This window comes from Neltuma alba, unplaced genomic scaffold (assembly GCF_004799145.2).
Source record: "Neltuma alba isolate B1F8T4 unplaced genomic scaffold, ASM479914v2 tig00011027_pilon, whole genome shotgun sequence".
NCBI lineage: Eukaryota > Viridiplantae > Streptophyta > Magnoliopsida > Fabales > Fabaceae > Neltuma > Neltuma alba.
In genome coordinates this window covers 114368-135626 of record NW_021635778.1, presented here as the reverse complement: position 1 = coordinate 135626, position 21259 = coordinate 114368, and the positions used below count along the sequence as shown (strand labels likewise).

Sequence of the window (21259 nt, the reverse complement as noted above, 5' to 3'; positions counted from 1 at the left end):
TAACGTAAATTAAGAAAACAAATTTTTTTTCTTTTAAAAAAGGGGGCATATAAATAAAGAAATGAGGAAGGGCAGGAAGGGATAAAGAAAGGAGTAGAAAGGCGGGAACAAAACCGCCTTGTTTGGTGTGCAATGTCTGTACCTTCAACAGAACCATATTCCCAAAAATACGCCATCTTGTCCTTTGATGTGGCCATTTCATTTCCATCGAATCCAATTTCAATAGAGCCATATTACAGATATCAACCACTTCAATGCGCATCAAATTCCATTAATATATATATATATATATATATGTATATATATATTATAATAGAGTTAATATAATCTCTTATTTCTCAACTTTACCCCATTTTTGATTTATCAGCTTTTAAATTATAAGTTTTAGTTTTTCAAGAAATAAAATACTTCAAATTTTTATTAGATTATATGGGTCAATATTTTAAATGAAGTGACACTCAAAGAATAAAAATTTATGATTTGAAACTTAAAGAACTAAAACAAAAATAAAAATAAATTTGAAAGACCACAGTTTGTATTATACCATATTATAACAATATAGCCTTACTATTTGTTGGGTAATTTATTACTGTCAAACTCGCAAATTAATTCTTCAAATTTAATGCTTTTATGTTTTCACGTCTCAAAAACATGTTGACTTGTTTTTAAATTCATGCTTGTTATATACTCAGTAGAACTTACAGATTTATTCATCGAGGGTACCATTTTTATGATTTTAGCTTACAAGAATGTGTTACATTTTTTTTATTTAATTATGTTTAGCAGCTCTATATGTGAATTTCATGAAAATTTATTTATTGAATATAGTAAATTGAGAATGTTCATCGATTTAATTTCACTTATTTGAATTTAAAATATATTTAAATAAAATTATTGTCATTTTGTATATCTTAATTATTTAATTTGATTTTTTTATACTAAATTATTAATAAAAATAAAATCTTACAAATTTAAGATTCGAGTTTACAATTCAAGTTCATATCTTTATCACAGGTTTGTTTAAACTTGTGAGTTTGACAACTTTATATAATTTATATTATAAAATAAGTTTTATATTTAAAACCATGACAGTAAATTTTTTTAGGACACATTATTCATTAATAAGATTTTCATATTAGTAATAGGATTCAATCTTATAGATTATGAACTGATTTTTTTTTTTTGGCTGGAAAATTATGAACTGGTTCGTTATCAATTAAATTAACAACTCTTACTTATTCCTCAAAAACAAAAAAAGAGCGTCGTTTTTTATTTGATTTCAGGTAGCGTGCGAGGAGCATAATACCACGTGACACCTCATGCTTCCAATACGTTCTTGTCCAACTAAAGTACCTACCACTCCCAGACACGAAACATCGGCGTATCTCTGATCCTGACTTGTATATCCATACTGCCAATCATCTCCCACCTTCCACCTATTCCTCTTATTCAAATCTTTTATTTCTCCTCTTTTTCTTATTATTATTTAATTAATTAATCAACAAATCCCCTTTCCTTTCCCATGGGTGCCCACAATTTGCGTCTCCACTTGTTTTCTCTCCATTAATTAAATATTACTCATCCTGTCCTTATTATAAGACTCAATTTGACTTTTTATTTGGTCCTAATTATAAGACCCAATTCATTTTCTCTCTTATATTTATGTATTTTTTTCCAAGATAATCCTTCTAATAATGATAGTTTTAGCCAATATATTTAATTAGCAAGGATATTTTAGGAATAACAACACTTATTTATTATAAATAACCAACTTAATTTACTTCCTTAATCTCCTCAAATAAGTCAATTGGGTCTTATAATTAGGACCGGAGGAGTACAAAAGAATGTGCGCCTGTGTGTATGAAATATGAATACGTTAAATAGCAAACTCTAAAAGTAATACTCCTTCGATCCTTATTATAAGACTCAATTTGACTTTTTATTTGGTCCTAATTATAAGACCCAATCCATTTTCTCTCTTATATTTATGCATTTTTTTCCAAGATAATCCTTCTAATAATGATAGTTTTAGCCAATATACTTGATTAGCAAAGATATTTTAGGAATAACAACACTTATTTATTATAAATAACCAACTTAACTTACTTTCTTAATCTCCTCAAATAAGTCAATTGGGTCTTATAATTAGGACCGGAGGAGTACTACCTCCGGTCCTTAATATAAGACCCCATTTGACTTTTTGTTTGGTCCTAATTATAAGACTCCAATCCATTTTGCCTCTCATATTTATGCATTTTTTTCCAAGACAGTCCTTCTAATAATAATAGTTCTAGCCAATACACTTAATTAGCAAGGATATTTTAGGAATAACAACACTTATTTATTATAAATAACTAACTTAACTTATTTCTTTAATCTCCTCAAATAAGTCAACTGGATCTTATAATTAGGATCGGAGGTAGTATGCTACAAGCTCTCTATTATTTATATGTCAGCTAGAAATGAGTTTTTATAAAAAAAAAAAATACTTGGTAAAATAAACATTGGTACCAACTACATCCCAACATTATTTGAGTGGTTCCGTTCAATGGTGAGATAATTTATAAGCGGATGCCCTTTTTTTTTTTTATATATATATTATTATTACTTGTTTTGAAGCTGAGAGCATGTTAGGGAGGGAATATATATTAGGTAAAACAGAGGGTTGATGTGGGCTGCGTAGGTAAAAAGACTGCTTGATTGGGTAGTTATAAAATAGGTAAGGACTTATTACTATTACTCCTATTATAACTACTCTTCCGGTCCTTATTATAAGACCCCATTTGACTTTTTATTTAGTCTTCAATATAAGACCCCAATCTATTTTGTTTTATATTTATGCATTTTTTTCCAAGATAATCCTTCTAATAATGATAGTTTTAGCCAATATACTTAATTAGCAAGGATATTTTAGAAATGACAACATTTATTTATTATAAATAACCAACTTAACTTACTTCCTTAATCTCCTCAGATAAGTCAATTGGGTCTTATAATTAGGACCGGAGGAGTATTATTTTTTGTATTTAATACAAGAACTATTTTAACTAATTTGAGTAGATTATAAAAATTAGTTAAGTTAGTTATTTACAATAAATATGTGTTGTCTTTCTTAAAATATCCTTACTAATAATGTGTACTACTTCTGGTTCTAATTATAAGAACGAGGTATTATAATTAGAACCGAAGGTAATATTAGTTAGAATTATCATTTGATGAAATTTTTACGATGTATAACTTTTACAATGACTATCTTAAAAAAAAATAAACAAATATAAAAAACAAGGTAGGTTGAGATATCATATTTATTATCAAATTGAATGTCAAAATTAACTATTATATTAAAGACTGAAAGTATTATTGTTATTGTTGTTATTATTATTATTATGGGTGGGTTGTTTTTTTTTTTTTTTGACCAGCTGGGTGGGTTTGTTTAATGAAGTTGGAATAGGTTGATTTGATTCATTCTATTGGTGTTTTGTTTATTTCATTTGTTTTCCAAATAATGATTGCTTAAGGAATCAGTCCACCACTCAGAATGCGACACTATCCAAAAAGCGGCTTTCCCCCATGATTTCTTTCTTATTATTAGCTTGCTCCGAATCTTTTGCACCAAGATTTGCCCCCCTTTGTTTTCGGTTCCATTTTAGGGAAAAAATATTTAATCCGATTTAGTTATAAAAATAATAGGGTTTCTATCATTCAAAGTACATTTTAGGGTACCAGATCTGGGAAATTCATGAGCTTTCCTTAATTAATGCCTTTTCATCTTCTTCCACATTAAGGCATTATTAAGCCTATTGCTATCCCTGTCGCGTCTGTGCCTATATGGACTTCCAATTTTTTGTCCATATTTTCCTTTACACTTTAATTCAGTCAATATCGTACCTCTTTGGCGTAATATAGATAATTAATGCAATTTATCCATGTATAAGCCTTTTTTATGCGTTGGCTAAAAAAAAAAAAAGGCCTTTTTATGCAGCTTGCGAGCTAGACTTCATAAATTATATAAATGGGCATTCTGGTAAATAAATTAAAGAAAAAACGCATTAGAAATGCCGATTGAATTTTCTTCATATGCTTGATTTTATTTCAAATATTCCGATGATTTCTGGTGATTCCAATTGGGATTGTAAAAGTATAATGATGAAACGCAGCTTTAAATTTTTATTTATTTATTTATTTTATTTGACAACTGAATTGCAGTAAACGTCTAAACTATGCCTTGTTTTCCAATATTTTTTATTCAAACGAACAAACCTATTTTTGATAAATTGATGAATAGTATAATCATTGACAAATAACTCGTCAAAGTGTTTCATTGACGATTTTATTTATTTTAACAGAGGAAGAGGCCTCCCGGTAACGATAGGTCAAAAGTCAAAACCCATTTAATTTCCTTGTCATATTTGTGACTTTATTAAAAAAAGTCTACAAAATATATTTAATTCCATTGAAGAGAAAAGGGACAATTCCATTCCCTGCTGCTGTTCATTAGGCGTACAAAAGAGCGAAGGATAACCAGAATCTTCCTCCCTACTCATGTCAACGAACTCAAACCCAACCCGCCCACCGCCTGCGATGTTACCAAAATGCCCTCCTTCGGAGAAATCCAACCCTTCCCAATCTCGGCTTGCACGCAAAGCACGGAAGCTTCGTCCCCCTGCCCACAATCGTCATTTAATGCGTCCCCCTTGCTTTAATTCTCAACAAAAGACCTCTTTTGTCACTTCCTGCTATCCAATCACGTAAATTCCAATTTCACTTTCTCATTTCTTTTTCTTCGGCCCAGAAGGAAGACAAAATCACAAAAACAAGTTTACTTGCGCCGAGCCGAGCCGAGCCGAGACCAGACCGTGTGAAAGGTTGACCCGGTTCAAAGCCGAGCCGCCAACGCCAAGAAGACCTTCTCAAAGCTTCGTTTTCGTTTTCCCCGAGTGTGGAAAAAGTAAATGATTAGCCCAACCTCCGCGTAACAAAAAGCTCCAATGCAAAACCAACCAGTGAGAAGAGGAGAGAGAATGCCCACCGGAAACCGAGATTCCCAGGTGGATTTCCATATCACCAATATTAATTAATAATTAATTAATTAATTATAAATTAAAGAATAAGAATTAGCCATTCGCATCCCGCACAAGGGATTTCTCGTGACCTTCAGCGCCTGGGCCCCCCAAAACCTATTGTAACGGCCAGCTATTTCCATTCTGGCCACCACCCGCGGTAACACAAAAGTTCCGCGAAACCGTGGCCTCCTCCTCCTCCTGCAACGTATTTCTCTCCTCTCACAACGCACGCCACGTGTCGCCTTCAGCCTGTCCCTTGAAACTGCACATCGGGTTTTTTTTCACTTTGCATCGCAGAACTGACTTGGCCGCTCCCACATGTGACATCCTGTGAGGTCGAAAACGCCCTTCTACCTTTCTCTTAACTAAACGGAACCAAACGAGGAGAAAATCGTCTTTTCATTTCGGAACTAACTAACTGGAAGGTAGGTAAGAATTATCCTGTACGTGTCGGCAGTTGAACAAAAAAAGTACACACGCCGCTTGGTATTTCAGATTCCAGAGAATTTGCGTTCGTTGACCCTTTCAAAGTAAACGATCTCGAGATAGACGGTTGGATCTAAACTTACTGTAGGACATTGAATTCTATTTCGGCACACGTGATAATTCCGTCTTTCCTGCCACTTTCTGTTCTCTGACCGGTACAGGAACCAGAACTCTTCGATAACGCCCTCGTTGTGAATTTACCGAAATATCCTTAAAGCTAACAGGCGTGAATCCGTTTATTTCCTCCCGTACCCGCCAATAAATTTCACAATTTATAACGATAATTCCGTCATAACACACGAGACGGGGGAAGCCTCTTCCGTTTTGTTTACCCTGAAACGCGAGAGGTGATAAACGCGTTTTGGACGGCAAGTTCTTGGTTGAACCACCAACCAACCACCACTCTGGCTCACATTTCTTCTCTGAGTTGGTTTGATTCAGTTTTTTTTTTTTTTTTATAAACACAGAGAATCATTTTTTTAAAAGGAAAAAAGAAAAATCCAATTTCATTTGGTTTTCTTTCGTTTTTTTTTTCCAGGACAAAAATTTCATTCGGTTTTCAGAACTCAAATAATAAAGGTGTTCATATTTTGGAGTATAAAACTATAAATTATCCCTTCCGTGCTCTTTTTCGGTTTTCTAAGCATTCGTTTCTTCTCTCTCCTCATCCACTGTTTTCCTCTGTTTCATACGTCGCCGGAAAACCTCTTCCTTCGGCCGGTGAGTTATCACCATTACCGGCGGCCCTATTCTGTCACTTCAGAGCACGCTGCTTACCACTTTCCAATCGGCGCATTTTTATTTTCATTTTTTCACTCGTGGTTGGTCGTGAAAGCGCTTGGATCTCTCTTGTGAGCTGGTTTCACCCTTGTATTCTTCTTTCTGCGAGAATGTGGCGAGTCTGGTTGTCTTTGAACACTCTATTTTAATCTGTAACCGTAAGGATCGTGATCTAGGGTTTACCACTGGGATTTGGATATAGTTTGTGATTGTTTTCGCGATTTCTCCTTCAAGTGTGTAAAGACGGAGACCTGCAAGGACCGACTTCGTAATGAAATGGTACGTCAACGGTTTTCCTTAATTTTCCCCTTATCTTATAATTTGGTTATAGAAGCCCCTGTTCTCTTCAAAGTGCATTTTCTTTTGCTCCATCGTTCAGATCTCAGACATTGTTATGCTATGTGCGCTTTAGATATGATTTTCCTTTTTCTTCCTTCTGAGTGATGATTTTCCTGTTAGACCATGTAATTTGAATTTATGAGCTCAAAGGTTGATGCGTTTCCGGTTTTGTATTGACGCTTAAGGTGCATTATGCAGAATGGACTTTTGCCCTTTTCCTCGCATCTATATATGAACGGAAGACCTCATCTGCAAATTAGGAAAAATGGGGTTTATTTAATTATTTTAATTCCTTTTTCGTTTCCCTTCTCTTTCCAGAAAAAGAATTCAGAGATTTGTGTTCCTCGATGTTTAATAATTTACATTTTTTCCCCTCCTGTTTTTACAAAAAATTTCCTCTGATTTTTGGCCTTTCACATACACATAGATGCTTAATATTACTTATTGTTCGTTTGGCTTGTGGTAAGATGGGAAATAATGATTTTAGGAAGAGGAACTATTCAATTTTCGGCGCATGCGTTTGTTGAATGTTTCTTTGGGATCATTTTCGTTTGACCGGCTTATGTTTGCTCGATTCGGGGTATAAGCGAAACGTTTTTTCGTCAAAAAAACTCCAGTCGGTGAAAGTCTAGTCATCAAGTAGGCGGGTCAAATTTGTTCTTAGCGATTTATTTTGCCGAAGGAGGTGATTTGCGTTTGGCTAAGGATCATCTATAAGTTGTGACGTTAGTACTCGTGTATGACTTTGATTGAGTGATGATTAAAAGCCATGGTCATGTTGTTATTGAATTCTCAGGGGTAAATTGGTAATACTCCAGCCTTTTTTTTTTTTGTTTTTTTTGTTTTGGGTGTTGGTGCTGCTTGTTAGAGTTCAAAATGCACCTCTTCAATTCTCCCCATTCCAGCTGGAGTTACACATATGGATATAGATGCATGGAGCTCGGGAGCTTAAATAAACATAGGATTTCTGTCCTCGTCCAACATATGTCAGACATGGCACGCCCCTGTAAAAAGTATCAAGCCCTTGTAGTAGTTGCTGTTTCCTTCTCAATGCCAAATGGTTCTTTGTCCTTGCATCAGAAATGATTTGAAGGTGCAAATAGGCTCAATTAGTACTATCCTTCTCTGTGAGGGAGGGTTTGAGGGAAGGGATACAGTTATCTCCGGTCATGTGACTCAATGTCCATGCTCCTCTGGCTTGTTGCTTCGAAAGTCTTTGTTTTACTTCTTGGACCATTTAATGTATTGTTTCAGTGCTTCTGATGATGCATATACCTCAATCTCATGATGCTAAAGCTAACTGTATGCAATGCACTTGTTGAGTTTGAAGTCATTGAGATAATTTTACTTATCATAGGCATGTAATTATCGCTGTAATTCTTCCATTTATGTACACGCTATGCTGAGTGTTAATTGATGAATTGTCTCTTAGGTGGAAAGAAGACTTTCTTTATCCAAGGAAGCTAGACATGGGCTAGAATTATTGAAGCGTAAAAGGCTTCAACGGGCAAAACTCATCACTGCCACTGAAACAGCTATTGCTAGCACAATGACTAGAAGCGGAGGAGATGCTTTAAGGGCTTCCACTTCATGTGGGGTCAGGTTTCATGGCAATGCAGATGTTTTCTCCAAGCGGAAGGTGAATAAGTTTGAGACAAGTGATCTTGAATGGACTGAGAAAATTCCAGAATGTCCTGTGTATTCTCCGACAAAAGAGGAATTTGAGGATCCTCTGGTTTACTTGCAAAAGATAGCTCCAGAAGCTTCAAAATATGGTATGTTCTATTGAATATTTTTCCTTGATCTTGAATTAATGGTATTAATCAAGGGCTTGGATGGTCATTTCACTACCCACCCCGTGTCACTTTTTCAAACATAATTTTTTAGGGGTGGGGGCCATCAATACTGAGTGTGTGTTAATAGTAAAGTTACGTTTAATTTTTATTAAACTTCAGGTATATGCAAGATTATTTCACCTCTAAGTGCGTCTGTTCCTGCTGGAGTTGTTTTAATGAAAGAGAAAGCAGGATTCAAGTTCACAACTAGAGTACAGCCTCTTCGGCTTGCTGAGTGGGACACTGAAGACAAAGTCACATTTTTCTTGAGTGGAAGGTAAGTTTTGTGAATGCATATATTTAAATCTTCAATGATCTTATTTCTTTTGGTTTTTAATACAATTGCAATTCTTTCAGCAATTATACGTTCCGTGATTTTGAGAAAATGGCGAATAGAGTTTTTGAGCATAGATATTCTAGTGCTGGATGTCTTCCCGCCACATTTTTGGAAAAAGAGTTTTGGCATGAAATTGCTTGTGGACAGATGGAAACTGTTGAATATGCATGTGATGTTGATGGTAGTGCTTTTTCGTCTTCTCCTACTGATCAGCTTGGGAACAGCAAATGGAATTTAAAGGTGTTAATTCTACTAGTTTCTCTTATTTCTTATTGTGTTCTCTTATGATTGCTTGTCTTCTATATTTACAGAGTAGAAAATCCAGTTGAAAGATGCCTCTTGCTTGTGGTTCTATTTGTTCTGTACCTGATTGCTTAAGAATGAAATGCTGTATTCGCTTATTGTAATGTGATTGACAGTCATTTCACATAAATCTTTCGTGTTATCATTCCTTTTAATTTTGCTACTTTGTTGAACGGTGATCTTGGAAAATATTTTTTGTTGCTAATTCTGCTTCGCAGTTTCACAAAAATAGTCACAGGATCATTACCAAATGACAATGGTATTGAAAGGGTCTTGCGTGAAAGAATTGTCTTTATATGGTGATTGTTGTATCACTTGCCTTTACGATATGATCTTGTTTAGCAGCTCCTTATGATATACTGTGTCTACCTTCTAAATACTTCTGTAACATTCCCCTGTTTCCTGTGCTTACCAATATCTTTCTTGTCTTATTTAGTCTGGACAATCTTCTGATATTTTTGATGAACTGATTGATTTGACATTTTCATCAACTAAAGTACAAATTTTTGTTTGGTCTCAGAAAGTTTCACGGTTGCCCAAGTCCATTTTGCGCCTCTTGGAAACAGCAATTCCGGTATGTCAGTTATCTTATGCTTTAATACTCTCCCTCCCCCCCCAATCGTACTTCTCCCTTTAACACCTTTTGAGTTTATTTCAGGGAGTAACAGAACCCATGCTATACATTGGAATGCTCTTCAGTATGTTTGCTTGGCATGTGGAAGATCATTATTTGTACAGGTAAATGTCCCGTGCTTTCATGATAAATTTAGCATAATACTCCTCCGGTCCTCAATATAAGATCTATTTAACTAATTTGATTAGATTAAGGAAGTTAGGTAAGTTAGTTAATTATAAGAAATATGACAACTTTTTCCTAAAACACGGTAATCATCTTACTTAATATCCTCTCTCCTTTTTCTACTCGATTATAATTGAAGAAAATCCATAGGGGTAATTTAGAAAAAATTAATAAATATGAAAAATAAGTCTCATATTTATGACCAAAATCAACTCAACAATTAGGTCCTATATTAAGGACCGGAGGAGTATTAAGACAAGTGAAATTACCTGCTTTCTATGCCTAAATAATTATATTTATCCATTATTTTTTTCCGATGGCAGTATAAATTATCATCACTGCGGGGCGCCAAAAACTTGGTATGGCATTCCAGGTCATGCAGCTCTGGATTTTGAAAGGGTGGTGAGAGAACATGTGTACTCCAAAGATATTCTTTCTAATGATGGGGAGGATGGAGCTTTTGATGTTCTTCTGGGGAAAACAACTCTGTTCCCTCCAAATATTTTGTTGGATAATGAAGTGCCTGTCTATAAAGCCGTTCAAAAGCCGGGGGAATTTGTAATAACTTTTCCTAGAGCATATCATGCCGGATTTAGTCACGGTAAGGTTCACACTTAAAATACTTTTTTGTTACAAAAAGGAAGCATTCCGCTCTAGATATTAATATAATGTCTGAAATTCAAATATATCTATTCACATCTTTTTCCCCCTCAAATTTTAGGTTTCAACTGTGGAGAAGCAGTGAACTTTGCAATTGGTGATTGGTTTCCTTTAGGAGCTATTGCTAGCCAGCGATATGCACTTCTTAACAGGATGCCTTTACTGCCTCACGAAGAACTAGTATGCAAAGAAGCAATGCTTCTTCATACAAACTCAGAACTTGAAGTTTCAGACTTTCCCTCTGCGGATCTGTCGGCTCATAATTGCATAAAGATTTCTTTTGTGAACCTAATACGCTTTCAGCATTGTGCTCGTTGGCTTCTAATGAAATCGAGGGCTTGTTCGAGTGTTTTTACACATTCCCACAGCACAATTCTCTGTAGCCTCTGCAAACGGGATTGTTATGTTGCATATGTAGACTGTGAGTGTCACATGCACCTGGTGTGCCTTCGCCATGGTATGTTATGAGCTATGCTATTCACAAATATATTATTTTAATAGCCCATACAAAATATAATTGGGTTGACTCACGCTTATTTGAAGTATAATAATTTATTTCCTACGAGTCAGAACTGAATTGCCAACAATCTGACTTTGATATCACTTGATGAGTATTCAAGTGGGATGGGACACGTGGGAGAACTAACTTAGATACTTGATTGAGCACCCCATACTGCCAAGTCTTTATCAATTACAAATACTGTTTTACTATTCATGTTGGATATCATAGGTTTTTATATCAATTGTCAGTTACTCATACCATGAAATGAGAAGAGCATTATCATCATTTGGGATCAAAATATATTTTTGGAATCATTAATGAATCTTGGTTGATTGCATCACATATGCTTATTATTTGATGGTCTAGGTATTGGCATCTTTTAGTTTATTAAATGAAGTTTTGATGATACAGATATTGAAGCTCTTGGCTAAATGAAATTTTTATGATGCAGATGTTAAAGCTCTTGGCTTCGCCTGTGGGAGCCAACACACTCTTTATGTGAGGGAGGATATTAGTGATCTGGAAGCTGCAGCCAAGAGGTTTGAGCAAGAAGGTGGAATCGTGGATGAGATTCTTAAGCAAACCAAGGGTGACAATAACATGTATTCATATCCTTTGTCAAATATGTTCCAGAGAGCTGAAGCAAATGGATATACTCCTTATTGCGAGATAGAATTTGATCCTGTTATTGAACATTATTTGACCCCAGATCAGGCAACAAGTAATCCCGAGCTCAATCTACAAAGTCAACTTTTTTCGAGGCACTGCCCAGATCTTAGACCAGAAGTCTACGAGGCTTCTTTTTCTTCTGCTGCATCCACCCTGTGTTCTATTTCAGAACCGATTAATAGGTCTTCTGCTCTGAACAATGTAAGTCATACGCACCTACTTTTTGAACATCGTTGCGCTTTTTGTTTGTCATTGCATCTCACTGTGTAGGGACTTGAACTTAAATTCTGAACCAACAATCCCGTTCCGTCATTTTTATTTTGAAACAGGACGATGGGCATGCTTACTTTAGTTCAGGCTATATTGATTCCGGAGAATGTTATGGAGTATCGAATAGCGCATGCCAATCTTTACTATCCTCAGCACGGTGTCACGAAACCTCAAGTAAATCTCAGCGCAATCTTGATGAATTAGAGACGACGCCCATTGTGGATAAAGAGGATAGCGATTCTGATTCAGAGATATTTAGGGTAAAGCGGCCATCTTCTCTGAAGGCAGAGAAGAGAAATTTGAATGCTACCATGTCTTTCAAGCATTCGGACCAACAGGTATTTTCAAATACTTCATCCGAAGTGTTTTTTTTTTTTTTTGAGTCCATCATGTAAAGCTGGTGAACTTCTGTGTATTTGAGTTTTCAAGTGCTGGTCTTCGAGTTTATTATCATGTTTTCCTCTGCAAATTCATGGATTATAATGTAATGACTGATTGGGTGCGTACGAGCAGGGGCATAAACGATTGAAGAAAGTTAATGAAGGAAGTAGCCCGTCCCAGCCAGTGGATTGCAGCAGAAGCAACGATTCAAGTAACAAAATGAGTCACCCGATGAAACGGAAATTTGAAGGTGAAAGATTGCTGAAGGACAAATTTGCAGGGGGAAATGGCATTCCCATTTCTATAAGGTATAAGAAGCTGGGCAATGAGGGAGTTGGTAGGGAGCGAGATCACCGCAGGAAAGATAGGTTCCCGCAGGCAATTAGGGAACGACCTCCTATAGAGATTGGGCCAAAGCGCCTTAAAGTCCGAGGCCCTTCTTCATTCTTGAGCTTAGAGAGTCCCGGTTTTGCCTCTAAATGGTAACGCAGCGCTGGCTGGGCCTACACCTTTGCAGATTCTGACTTCGCTAACATCGTCAATCAGCTAATGGGCTTTTTCTAACCACACGACAAAATTCAAAGTGATTTGATTCTGGAAGCAGCGGCAAAGATATTAACCATTTAGGATAAAAGATATCACATTCTTTTTGCAGGGCCTAAGATTCGGGCAATCTGCACGGGTGCCGATCCCTTGTGTTCTCTCGGGCCAAGGTGTTTTTCTAACTCTGCCCTTCTGCAGCTATCCTGCATGCTAGAAATGAAAACCAACCTCGCCCCCCAAAAAGGAAAAATAGAAGAAAGTTGGTTTAGTGAAAACCCATGTAAATTTGTTTTCTTTTGATCACTTATTTAGGTCTCTTATTGTTAGGGTCTCCCCATTAATATCTGATTAAGTGCTTTCTGCTGCTTCCCCTACCTGATGTTCATCCATTCTTTTTGTAGCAATAGGTATCTTTGTACCTATAACTACTGGATTACAGTTCAATGTAATTCCACTTTTATCTCAATTGCTTCATCTTTGTTTGTTAAGCTCGCGATTTGAATTTCGTTCTTAGATATTACGCACACTCCACTCCATAGATTTAACGACACCATTGTAATCCATCGAAATTAATTGGGATTCTTGCAAGCATTAAAAGAAGGGCCTCTTTTTGTTTTTGTTTGTGGGGGAAAGCAATTATATTCCTTCGACGTGGATGGTATGCCTGAATATTTGCGGGGTACCTCAGAGCGGGGTCTTGATTGCCTTAAACCACTCTTGGGCCGCGCTTTGCCTGAAGAATTTATAATTTCGTTCTATACCAGGCTGCCTGACGTTGCTCTGCTTCCAATGGCCGAAAGGGCAAATGTCCCACCCTGTAGGCATTTCTGAAGCTGATATTGTAATTTCGTTTTTGTTGGTTTTCAATCGGAGTCAGGCCCAGAATCCGGCAAAGGGAAAACACCCCGAGACACTTGTTGCATTTTAGACATAATAGGGTGTACTAGCGTCATTGGTCAGTTTTAGACTTGTAGGTATTGCATTTTATAACTTGCCCCTGTGGGTTCTAGAATTTTGCATCTATTATCACAATAGGAAATATAATTTACTCCGGCCTGGTGCAAACCTTGTTGCTGGACAAGCCCATCTATACCCTGTTTGATTAGGAGCCTAAGACAAAGATGTCTTTGTAGGCCCACCCTTCTCTCTGTGTGTGTGTGTGTGTGTAACTTTATTCTTAAAGGAGAATAAATGAGTGGATTTTGTACAAAGTGAGGCAAGAAAAATTGTAACAAGAAAGGGGACAAAGCCAAAAATTGTGTTAATGGGTTCTTGTCAAAATCTTGCATATTATCTTACAGTCAAGACCCCCTCTAGATCTGTGGGGCCCCTCCTTCATCTATTGCTCCTCTCCCTTTGAAAATATTCAATGTGTCTCATCTTTGTGTTTTTTCAAAATGCATTTTCCCCATTCTTTGCTATTCCGAAAGGAAAAGGATATATCCTATATGCCTGTTTGGTTATAGCTAATGACTCAAATAGAAAAAGGGGCTTTTGCTACTTTAGGACTTCAATTCTGTGGGGGCTTCAATCAAGCAGCAAATATTCTTTGTTAATTAATTTGCGGTCTATTTTCAAACACGAATTTTCGGTTTCACATAAGAAGATAGCAAAAAAAAAAAAAAAATGACACCTGAAATGATTTAGAGAATATTATTGAAAGTGATGATCCTCCAATGGTCATACACCTTTGATTAATATATAGAAAGAAAGCTATATATGATTCAGATATTATCCCAAGTGTCTCAAAAGCCTTGCCCTGCTCTACTATTCCCATACTCTGCTTATCATGATCATCATCATCCGCATGCACAACCTTTCTTCTTTCTTTCCATAATTCCCAAATGATCAATCAACTCGCTAAATTCTCCTCCCATCTCAGAGTTGTCATGATGATGATAATATTAGTAGATAGATTGGGGAAATTTTATACTAGAAATTAAAAGGAGTGGTCATCTTTGGAGTAGGCTTTTGAATTAGTGATGGTGGAAATGAGAAATTTTCAACCAGTGATCCCAACTCCATCAAAGATTCCATTATTATCAACCAGGAATGAGAATCAAAACTGTTACGATCATGTCGACTCAATGCTTAATTTACACACAAACCTCCACGACCTTCCCTTAGTAATATCAGATCATCTCATATCATTATATTCTCTTTTTTCTTAATTACTTTATGCATGTTTAGAATAAAATTCCAGAGAATGAATCACAATATTATCTATAAACATCAAACAAAACAAAATTTTCATAATTTTAAAAGCCACATGGGGGAGGAAATTAAATGAGATATATACATATATGCATATGTATGGTCCCAAGTGATTAAAGGGTGATTGATTGATTGCAGGAGGCATGGGGTGCTGGGGCTGCTGAATTTTGTGTGGTTCAAAGGATGCAACGTAATGGATTTGACTGGTTTTGAGAGGCATTAATGGGTTTGGCTTATTTTACGTTTATCTCTTCAAAAATAATAACATTTTTACGGCTTCAATTTATGACCCATCTTGTCGGTAAGAATTATCAGATCCAAATCCAACCCACCCAACAACCCCCCCGGGGCCAACCTTCTTTTCCTTTCCTCGTTTTTATTTTGCGGCTGCAACTCCTCGTTTTTAAGTTTCAAGGCATGTCTCTGCTTCTAGTGAGCCTTGACATATGTTCTTGGTAAGCCTCAAAAATCCAATTTACCTATTTTTTTTAATAAAAAATGCTCAAATTTGACCTTTTTTATTTAAAAAATCATTTGTATAGTCTCTTAGTTTTATCTTTTAATTTTACTTCATTTGAATTTAATTTTAAAATTTTTTTTTCAATACAACAATGTGGGTTTTCCTCCTTGATATATATCTACAAGGTTTAATTCTCAAACTTATTTAAGGATATAACCAAGTCTCTTTTACTTGACCTTGTTGTTGGTAATATGTCTCGGGGAAATTATGTTTCCAACAATGCACACATAAACACATTAAGAAGGTGAAATGTAGGTTTGATAATAAACTAAGAATAATTTTATGTTAGCGAACAAAAACAGAATAGTTAGTAATAAATAAACATAAGATTCCTCCTTGAGCATGGGAAAACTTAGACGACCAAGGATTAGTTTATATCATAGTAATAATTAGAATATATATAAATATGAAATGTTTGATGAGACAGAGTTTAGATGCTTCTAAGGCACAAATCTCAACTAATAATGAACGATATGTTCCGCAACTCATTTATGTGCTCGAAACCCTAATTTTTTGTTCCCAAGGAATACGGATTAAATTGATTGGATTAGTGATATATATAATTAAAAAAAAATCACCACCCCAATTGAATCAGTGAAGTGTTAATTAATGACTTCGATCAGAAAATAAAGTGTCAGTTTTATATATATATATTCCTACCGCCTTCATCGCCGTTAACAGGCTTCTTTTCAATCTAAACACATGCGTACATGTTGCATTATCTGAGTATATTAGTATCCTTATACATACTTTTAGAATTTTAAGACATTATTACCCGCTGATTTCCTATATAGTATGTTTGTAAATTGAAAAGTTGTGTATCTATATAAAATCATTTCTCTCAATTTCAGAATCTTAGTCATGCATGATCTATATTTGTAATTAACTGCAAAAATATTTTTTTTAATTAATATGTTTAATTTTAGTTATGAACAAATAACACACAGATACCATAACTACCACTATACTTGACTTTATTGAGTGCTCTTGGATAGTGAACGATTTTGGACTCATTTTAATTCGTTTAGCTCGAGATTTTCAAGAATTGGATCCTCGCGGGATCCACGTTTATTAATTTAGTCCATTTTCTCTTTATATAAAGATTTGTGTGTGTGTGTGTCATTTTCCCCAAGGGGATTACTCTGTTTTATATATAGAATATCTCCTATTCTTAATATAAAATCTAGTTATTTAATTTGAGTAGAGTAAGAAAGTTTTTTAAGTTAGTTATTTTTAATAATTAGGTGTTGTTTTCCATAGAATATCTTTGCCAATCATGTGTCCAACTGATTAATTAATTTTTTATAACATATGTATTAGTTAGAACTACTATTTGATAAAACATTATTTAATATGTGCAACTATCACAATAACTACTTTAGAAAAAATAGATAAATATGATATATAAAGAAGATTGTGGTCTTATATTAAGAACTAAATTAAATGTCAAATTAATTCTTATATCAAGGACTGAAGGTAATAGTATGTATGTACTTATCTGGTCCTATGTATAAGTCACTTCCAATATGTTTCGCACAGACCAAGAAAAACTTTAAACTTCATTAACTCTTGTTTAAAATTTAATAACTTTTTAATTTTATCTCTATTTAATATACATTATAACTCATATAAACAAAATCAACACAATAATAAATAAAAGGTAAAATTATACTCACTAGCCTATAAGTATGATAAAAAAAATGTCTTCTTTATCTGTGTTGTAAGTATGACCAGAGGAATATATATGTCTTGTTAATCTCAAGCGTTTAAATTATAATAAAGCGAAACTAGTAGGATAGGATTTCTAATTTTATAATATATGTATGTCCAAACACCAAATATAATCAATAATTTTAAAGACGCAAAACGACACTGCTTATAAAACTAGGATATATATTCTTCCATTCCTATTAATTCGGCAATTCATATGGTAATTAATGAGCATTGACCACAACATGTGTGTGTGATATGTCTGTTTGTGTGCTAATTGTGAATACAAACAACGGTTCTGCACCTTACTTTCTGTGTGTATTACAGATCAGTTATAATAAGCACTAAACGATGTCTTATTAAAATGAACTATACGTAGTTTGACTGGTGAATTATTAAAGATGCTTGAAATAAAATACTCCCTTTTGTCCTAAATATAACATTGGGGTCTTCGTTCGGTCATAAATATAAGGTTTTATTTTTGTTGTTGTTGTTTTTTATACCAAATCAAACAATCAGTCTTCCTAATTAATTATCATCCCCTCCCGCTCCAATAAATCACATTTTAAAAGAAATTTATGATTCTAAATATATGTCACTTTGCATGGGTTTTTGAAGTATTCAATAACTTTTTTTTTCCTGGATGTAATATCCTTTTCTTGAAAATTTTTAAGCTAAGTCTTTAATTTTATGTAAATTTGCATGTTAAAAAAAATTATTTTCTCTAACTCAGATCTATATATATAATCGATATAATACTGAGCAACAAGGCAGTAAAATATGGTTCCCTTGAGGACATTTGGCACCAAAGTCAAGAAAAATGATTGATTTATATTCGTTCTCTTTTAGTCAGGGGATCTCTAAAGTAAACAAGGGTCTTTTGAACCACTAATTACAGCCTATCCTAATAAACTAGTTTCCATAATTCTTTAAGCAGTTTAATTTACACAATATGATGATTATTATGGGCTACTTTATTTAGATTACATAGGGTCCCTCGGTATATTCGTACACATATACTCCTCCGGTCCTTAATATAGGACCCAATTCTTAAGTTGATTTTGGTCCTAAATATACGACCCATTTCTCATATTTATTAATTTTCTCTAAATTACCCCTATGGATACCCCCTCAACCATAGTCAAGTAGAAGAGGAAGATGGAGTATTAAGAAAGATGATTATAGTGTTTTAGGAAAAATGTGTCATTTTTCTTATAATTAACTAACTTACCTAACTTCCTTAATCTAATCAAATTAGTTAAATGGGTCTTATATTAAGGACCGGAGGAGTATATCCTTAGCACAAACCTATTGCCAAAAATCAATCATATATGTTATTCAATCAAAGGTCTATTTTGACATTCCTCTTTCAAGTTCAACCAAATCATCCAAACACAAACTACTAAATACAATCAATTAGTATTATTCGAATTGAAATCCCAAATAGCTTCACACAGGTCTAAGTAAGAAGTTCAAGAACTCATGGTACCAATCCAACCAAAAAAATACAAATTAAAACCATAAACCATAAGAGAAACAGAAGTAGAATAGATTAAACAGAGGGATTTGGCAAAATTTCTTTCGATCTTCACACATAGCCTCCTCTTGAATGTCCTTAATGGACTGCCGTGTGTCTTTGGCTCAATATATAATCCAAAATTGATTCAGTCATCATGTTGTGCATTTTGTTTTGTTATTCCACAGGGCACTAGGATTTGTTCTCTGCAATAAAACTGCTTTATGTTTGTCTATCCATGCTCATGTTGAAGCGAAAAATAATTGAACTACAACGGAATTTCACTTTTTTATTTCGCTTCACACAAAACCCATATGTTTGATGAATGGAAATATCATCCCAAGTACTCTTCTCTTTAATTTGACTTCCTTGCTTTTTGGGGTCTATTTCTCTTAAATATCATATGGATGACTGCCTATTTTAATCAAAGAATAATATAAATATTGATGTAAATATAAAGATTCATCACTATTAATGGCAAAAATCTTCTGACTAAACTCACAAAGTTTCTAAAGTTCGTTGTTAATTAAGTTCTAATGATAAACAAGGGTAATCCGTATAGCTAGTGTGAGTAATATGTTTACCACAGATCGAAGCCTACAAAATAAACTATAGCTCGTGAATATAGAGTATAGTTTAATTTGTGAAGGTTTTTATGTTTATATACTCAGAAGAAATTATTAATAAATTAACTTTGAGAAATTAAAATAAAAGGCAAAGTAATTAATAAAGGAGGGGGAGGGGCAGAGCTTTAATAAGATGGGAGAACCAAGTATATGGATGAATGACTCAGAGGAAGGAAGGCACACCCAAAAGCAAAGGGCACCCCTAAGAAAGCTATCTCCATTGCATGTCCTAAAGTGTTATTTAAAGCTTTTCATACCCCAACCTGTGAGTGATTCTACTTTTTTTATTTTATTTTAAAGCCGAAATAATAATAGATAAATAATTAAATAAAATTGATTTTCCATTGTTACTCTCTTTTGACAAAATAATATTTTTCCTTTGTTCTTCATAAGCTATATGTGAAACTAATTAAATCTGTGTGTTCGCTTTCAACAGTTTATAATTAGAATAACTCTTTTGGTTTTTTGGGATAAATTCTAAGAATAAAGGCGCACAAAAATGATATAAAAAATAATCAACTTTTTACCATATCTTTCTAACTCTATCTTTTTTGTCATTACCTTGTATATTATGTTTTGAAATCTAATCTTAATATTCTAATTTCAGGGTTGCAAAGCTGTTAGGGGTGTTGATGCATGATGGATTTTGTTCTATGTAACATTTTGAGATAAATTATTATATTTAATTGTTCCCGAATAAATTCATATAATAATAAGTGTAATATAATTTGAGATATTTAATATAATTAAGAGGTAATTATTTTGATTCCCCACATCGTCATTTACCCAAAAAAAAAGTGTCAAGCTTCCCAAAGTGTGATATGTAATGATATCAGACTCAATCAGTCTAATTAAACGTAATTTATGATTTTTTTTATTCATATTGTTTGAACCCTCAAATTTATTTAAATGGAATAGACTCATCACATCCATTAAATCCGTCTATTATTGATAAATTCAAATTTTCTAACTTTACATGATAAAATATTATTTTGATCTCTTACTTTTATAAAGTACTAGTATCTTTTTTAATCCCACGCGTATCCGTAACACTATTAATTTCATCAAATGAAAATGCTGACTAAGAAATGTTATTTCAAACCAATTATTTTTTATTTTTAAAAATTAATTTAATATGTGTCAACATTAAAGAATGTTTTATGAGCATTTAAATTTGTAATATGCACAATTTTTATTAATGAAACTAACAGTTTGTTAGGGACCAGGAGACTACAAATGAACTCTATAAAACTAAAGGAGAAAAGCAAAATTCTATATAAACAACACAATTTTATAGCCTTTATATTAATTGCATTTGATTATATGTAGTTAATTGTTTGGTTTTGTAGGAATCTTGACTTAAGTGGTATTTTAGACAAAATTAGTGTTATTAGGAGATTGTGATGTGTAAGTGAAATAATTGGTCCATATTCCATTATTCTATTTCCCTTGCTTTTTCCTTCATTATTTTTTTTCTTTTTATTAGCAATCATACTTGCTTTCTTCCCAAATCATGATATGTTTTAGGTCTCATATATTATATCCAATCCCCGTATCTAAAATAGCTTTCTTTGCCATGACGTACAGATTGGATTGGTCGAGCTTGAATCTCACTTTTTGTACTGTCAACCAAAAATTAAAGTCCCAGATATATCATTTACTCATCAAGTGATAAAGGTGAGATTTGCAAAACAAAGAACGAATTA

At 34.0% G+C, this 21259-nt stretch overlaps 1 protein-coding gene across 1 annotated transcript; it reads left to right on the top strand.

The window, feature by feature from the left end:
• Positions 1-5915: 5915 nt before the first annotated feature.
• Positions 5916-13449, top strand: LOC114760849 (lysine-specific demethylase JMJ706). Its single transcript, XM_028950142.1, has 11 exons — positions 5916-6608; positions 8101-8443; positions 8624-8780; positions 8861-9080; positions 9664-9717; positions 9802-9881; positions 10266-10543; positions 10664-11059; positions 11556-11974; positions 12103-12381; positions 12557-13449. Exons 1-11 carry the CDS (start codon positions 6606-6608, stop codon positions 12908-12910), a joined length of 2583 nt encoding a protein of 860 aa, XP_028805975.1. The 5' UTR covers positions 5916-6605; the 3' UTR covers positions 12911-13449.
• The last annotated feature ends 7810 nt before the right edge of the window (positions 13450-21259 follow it).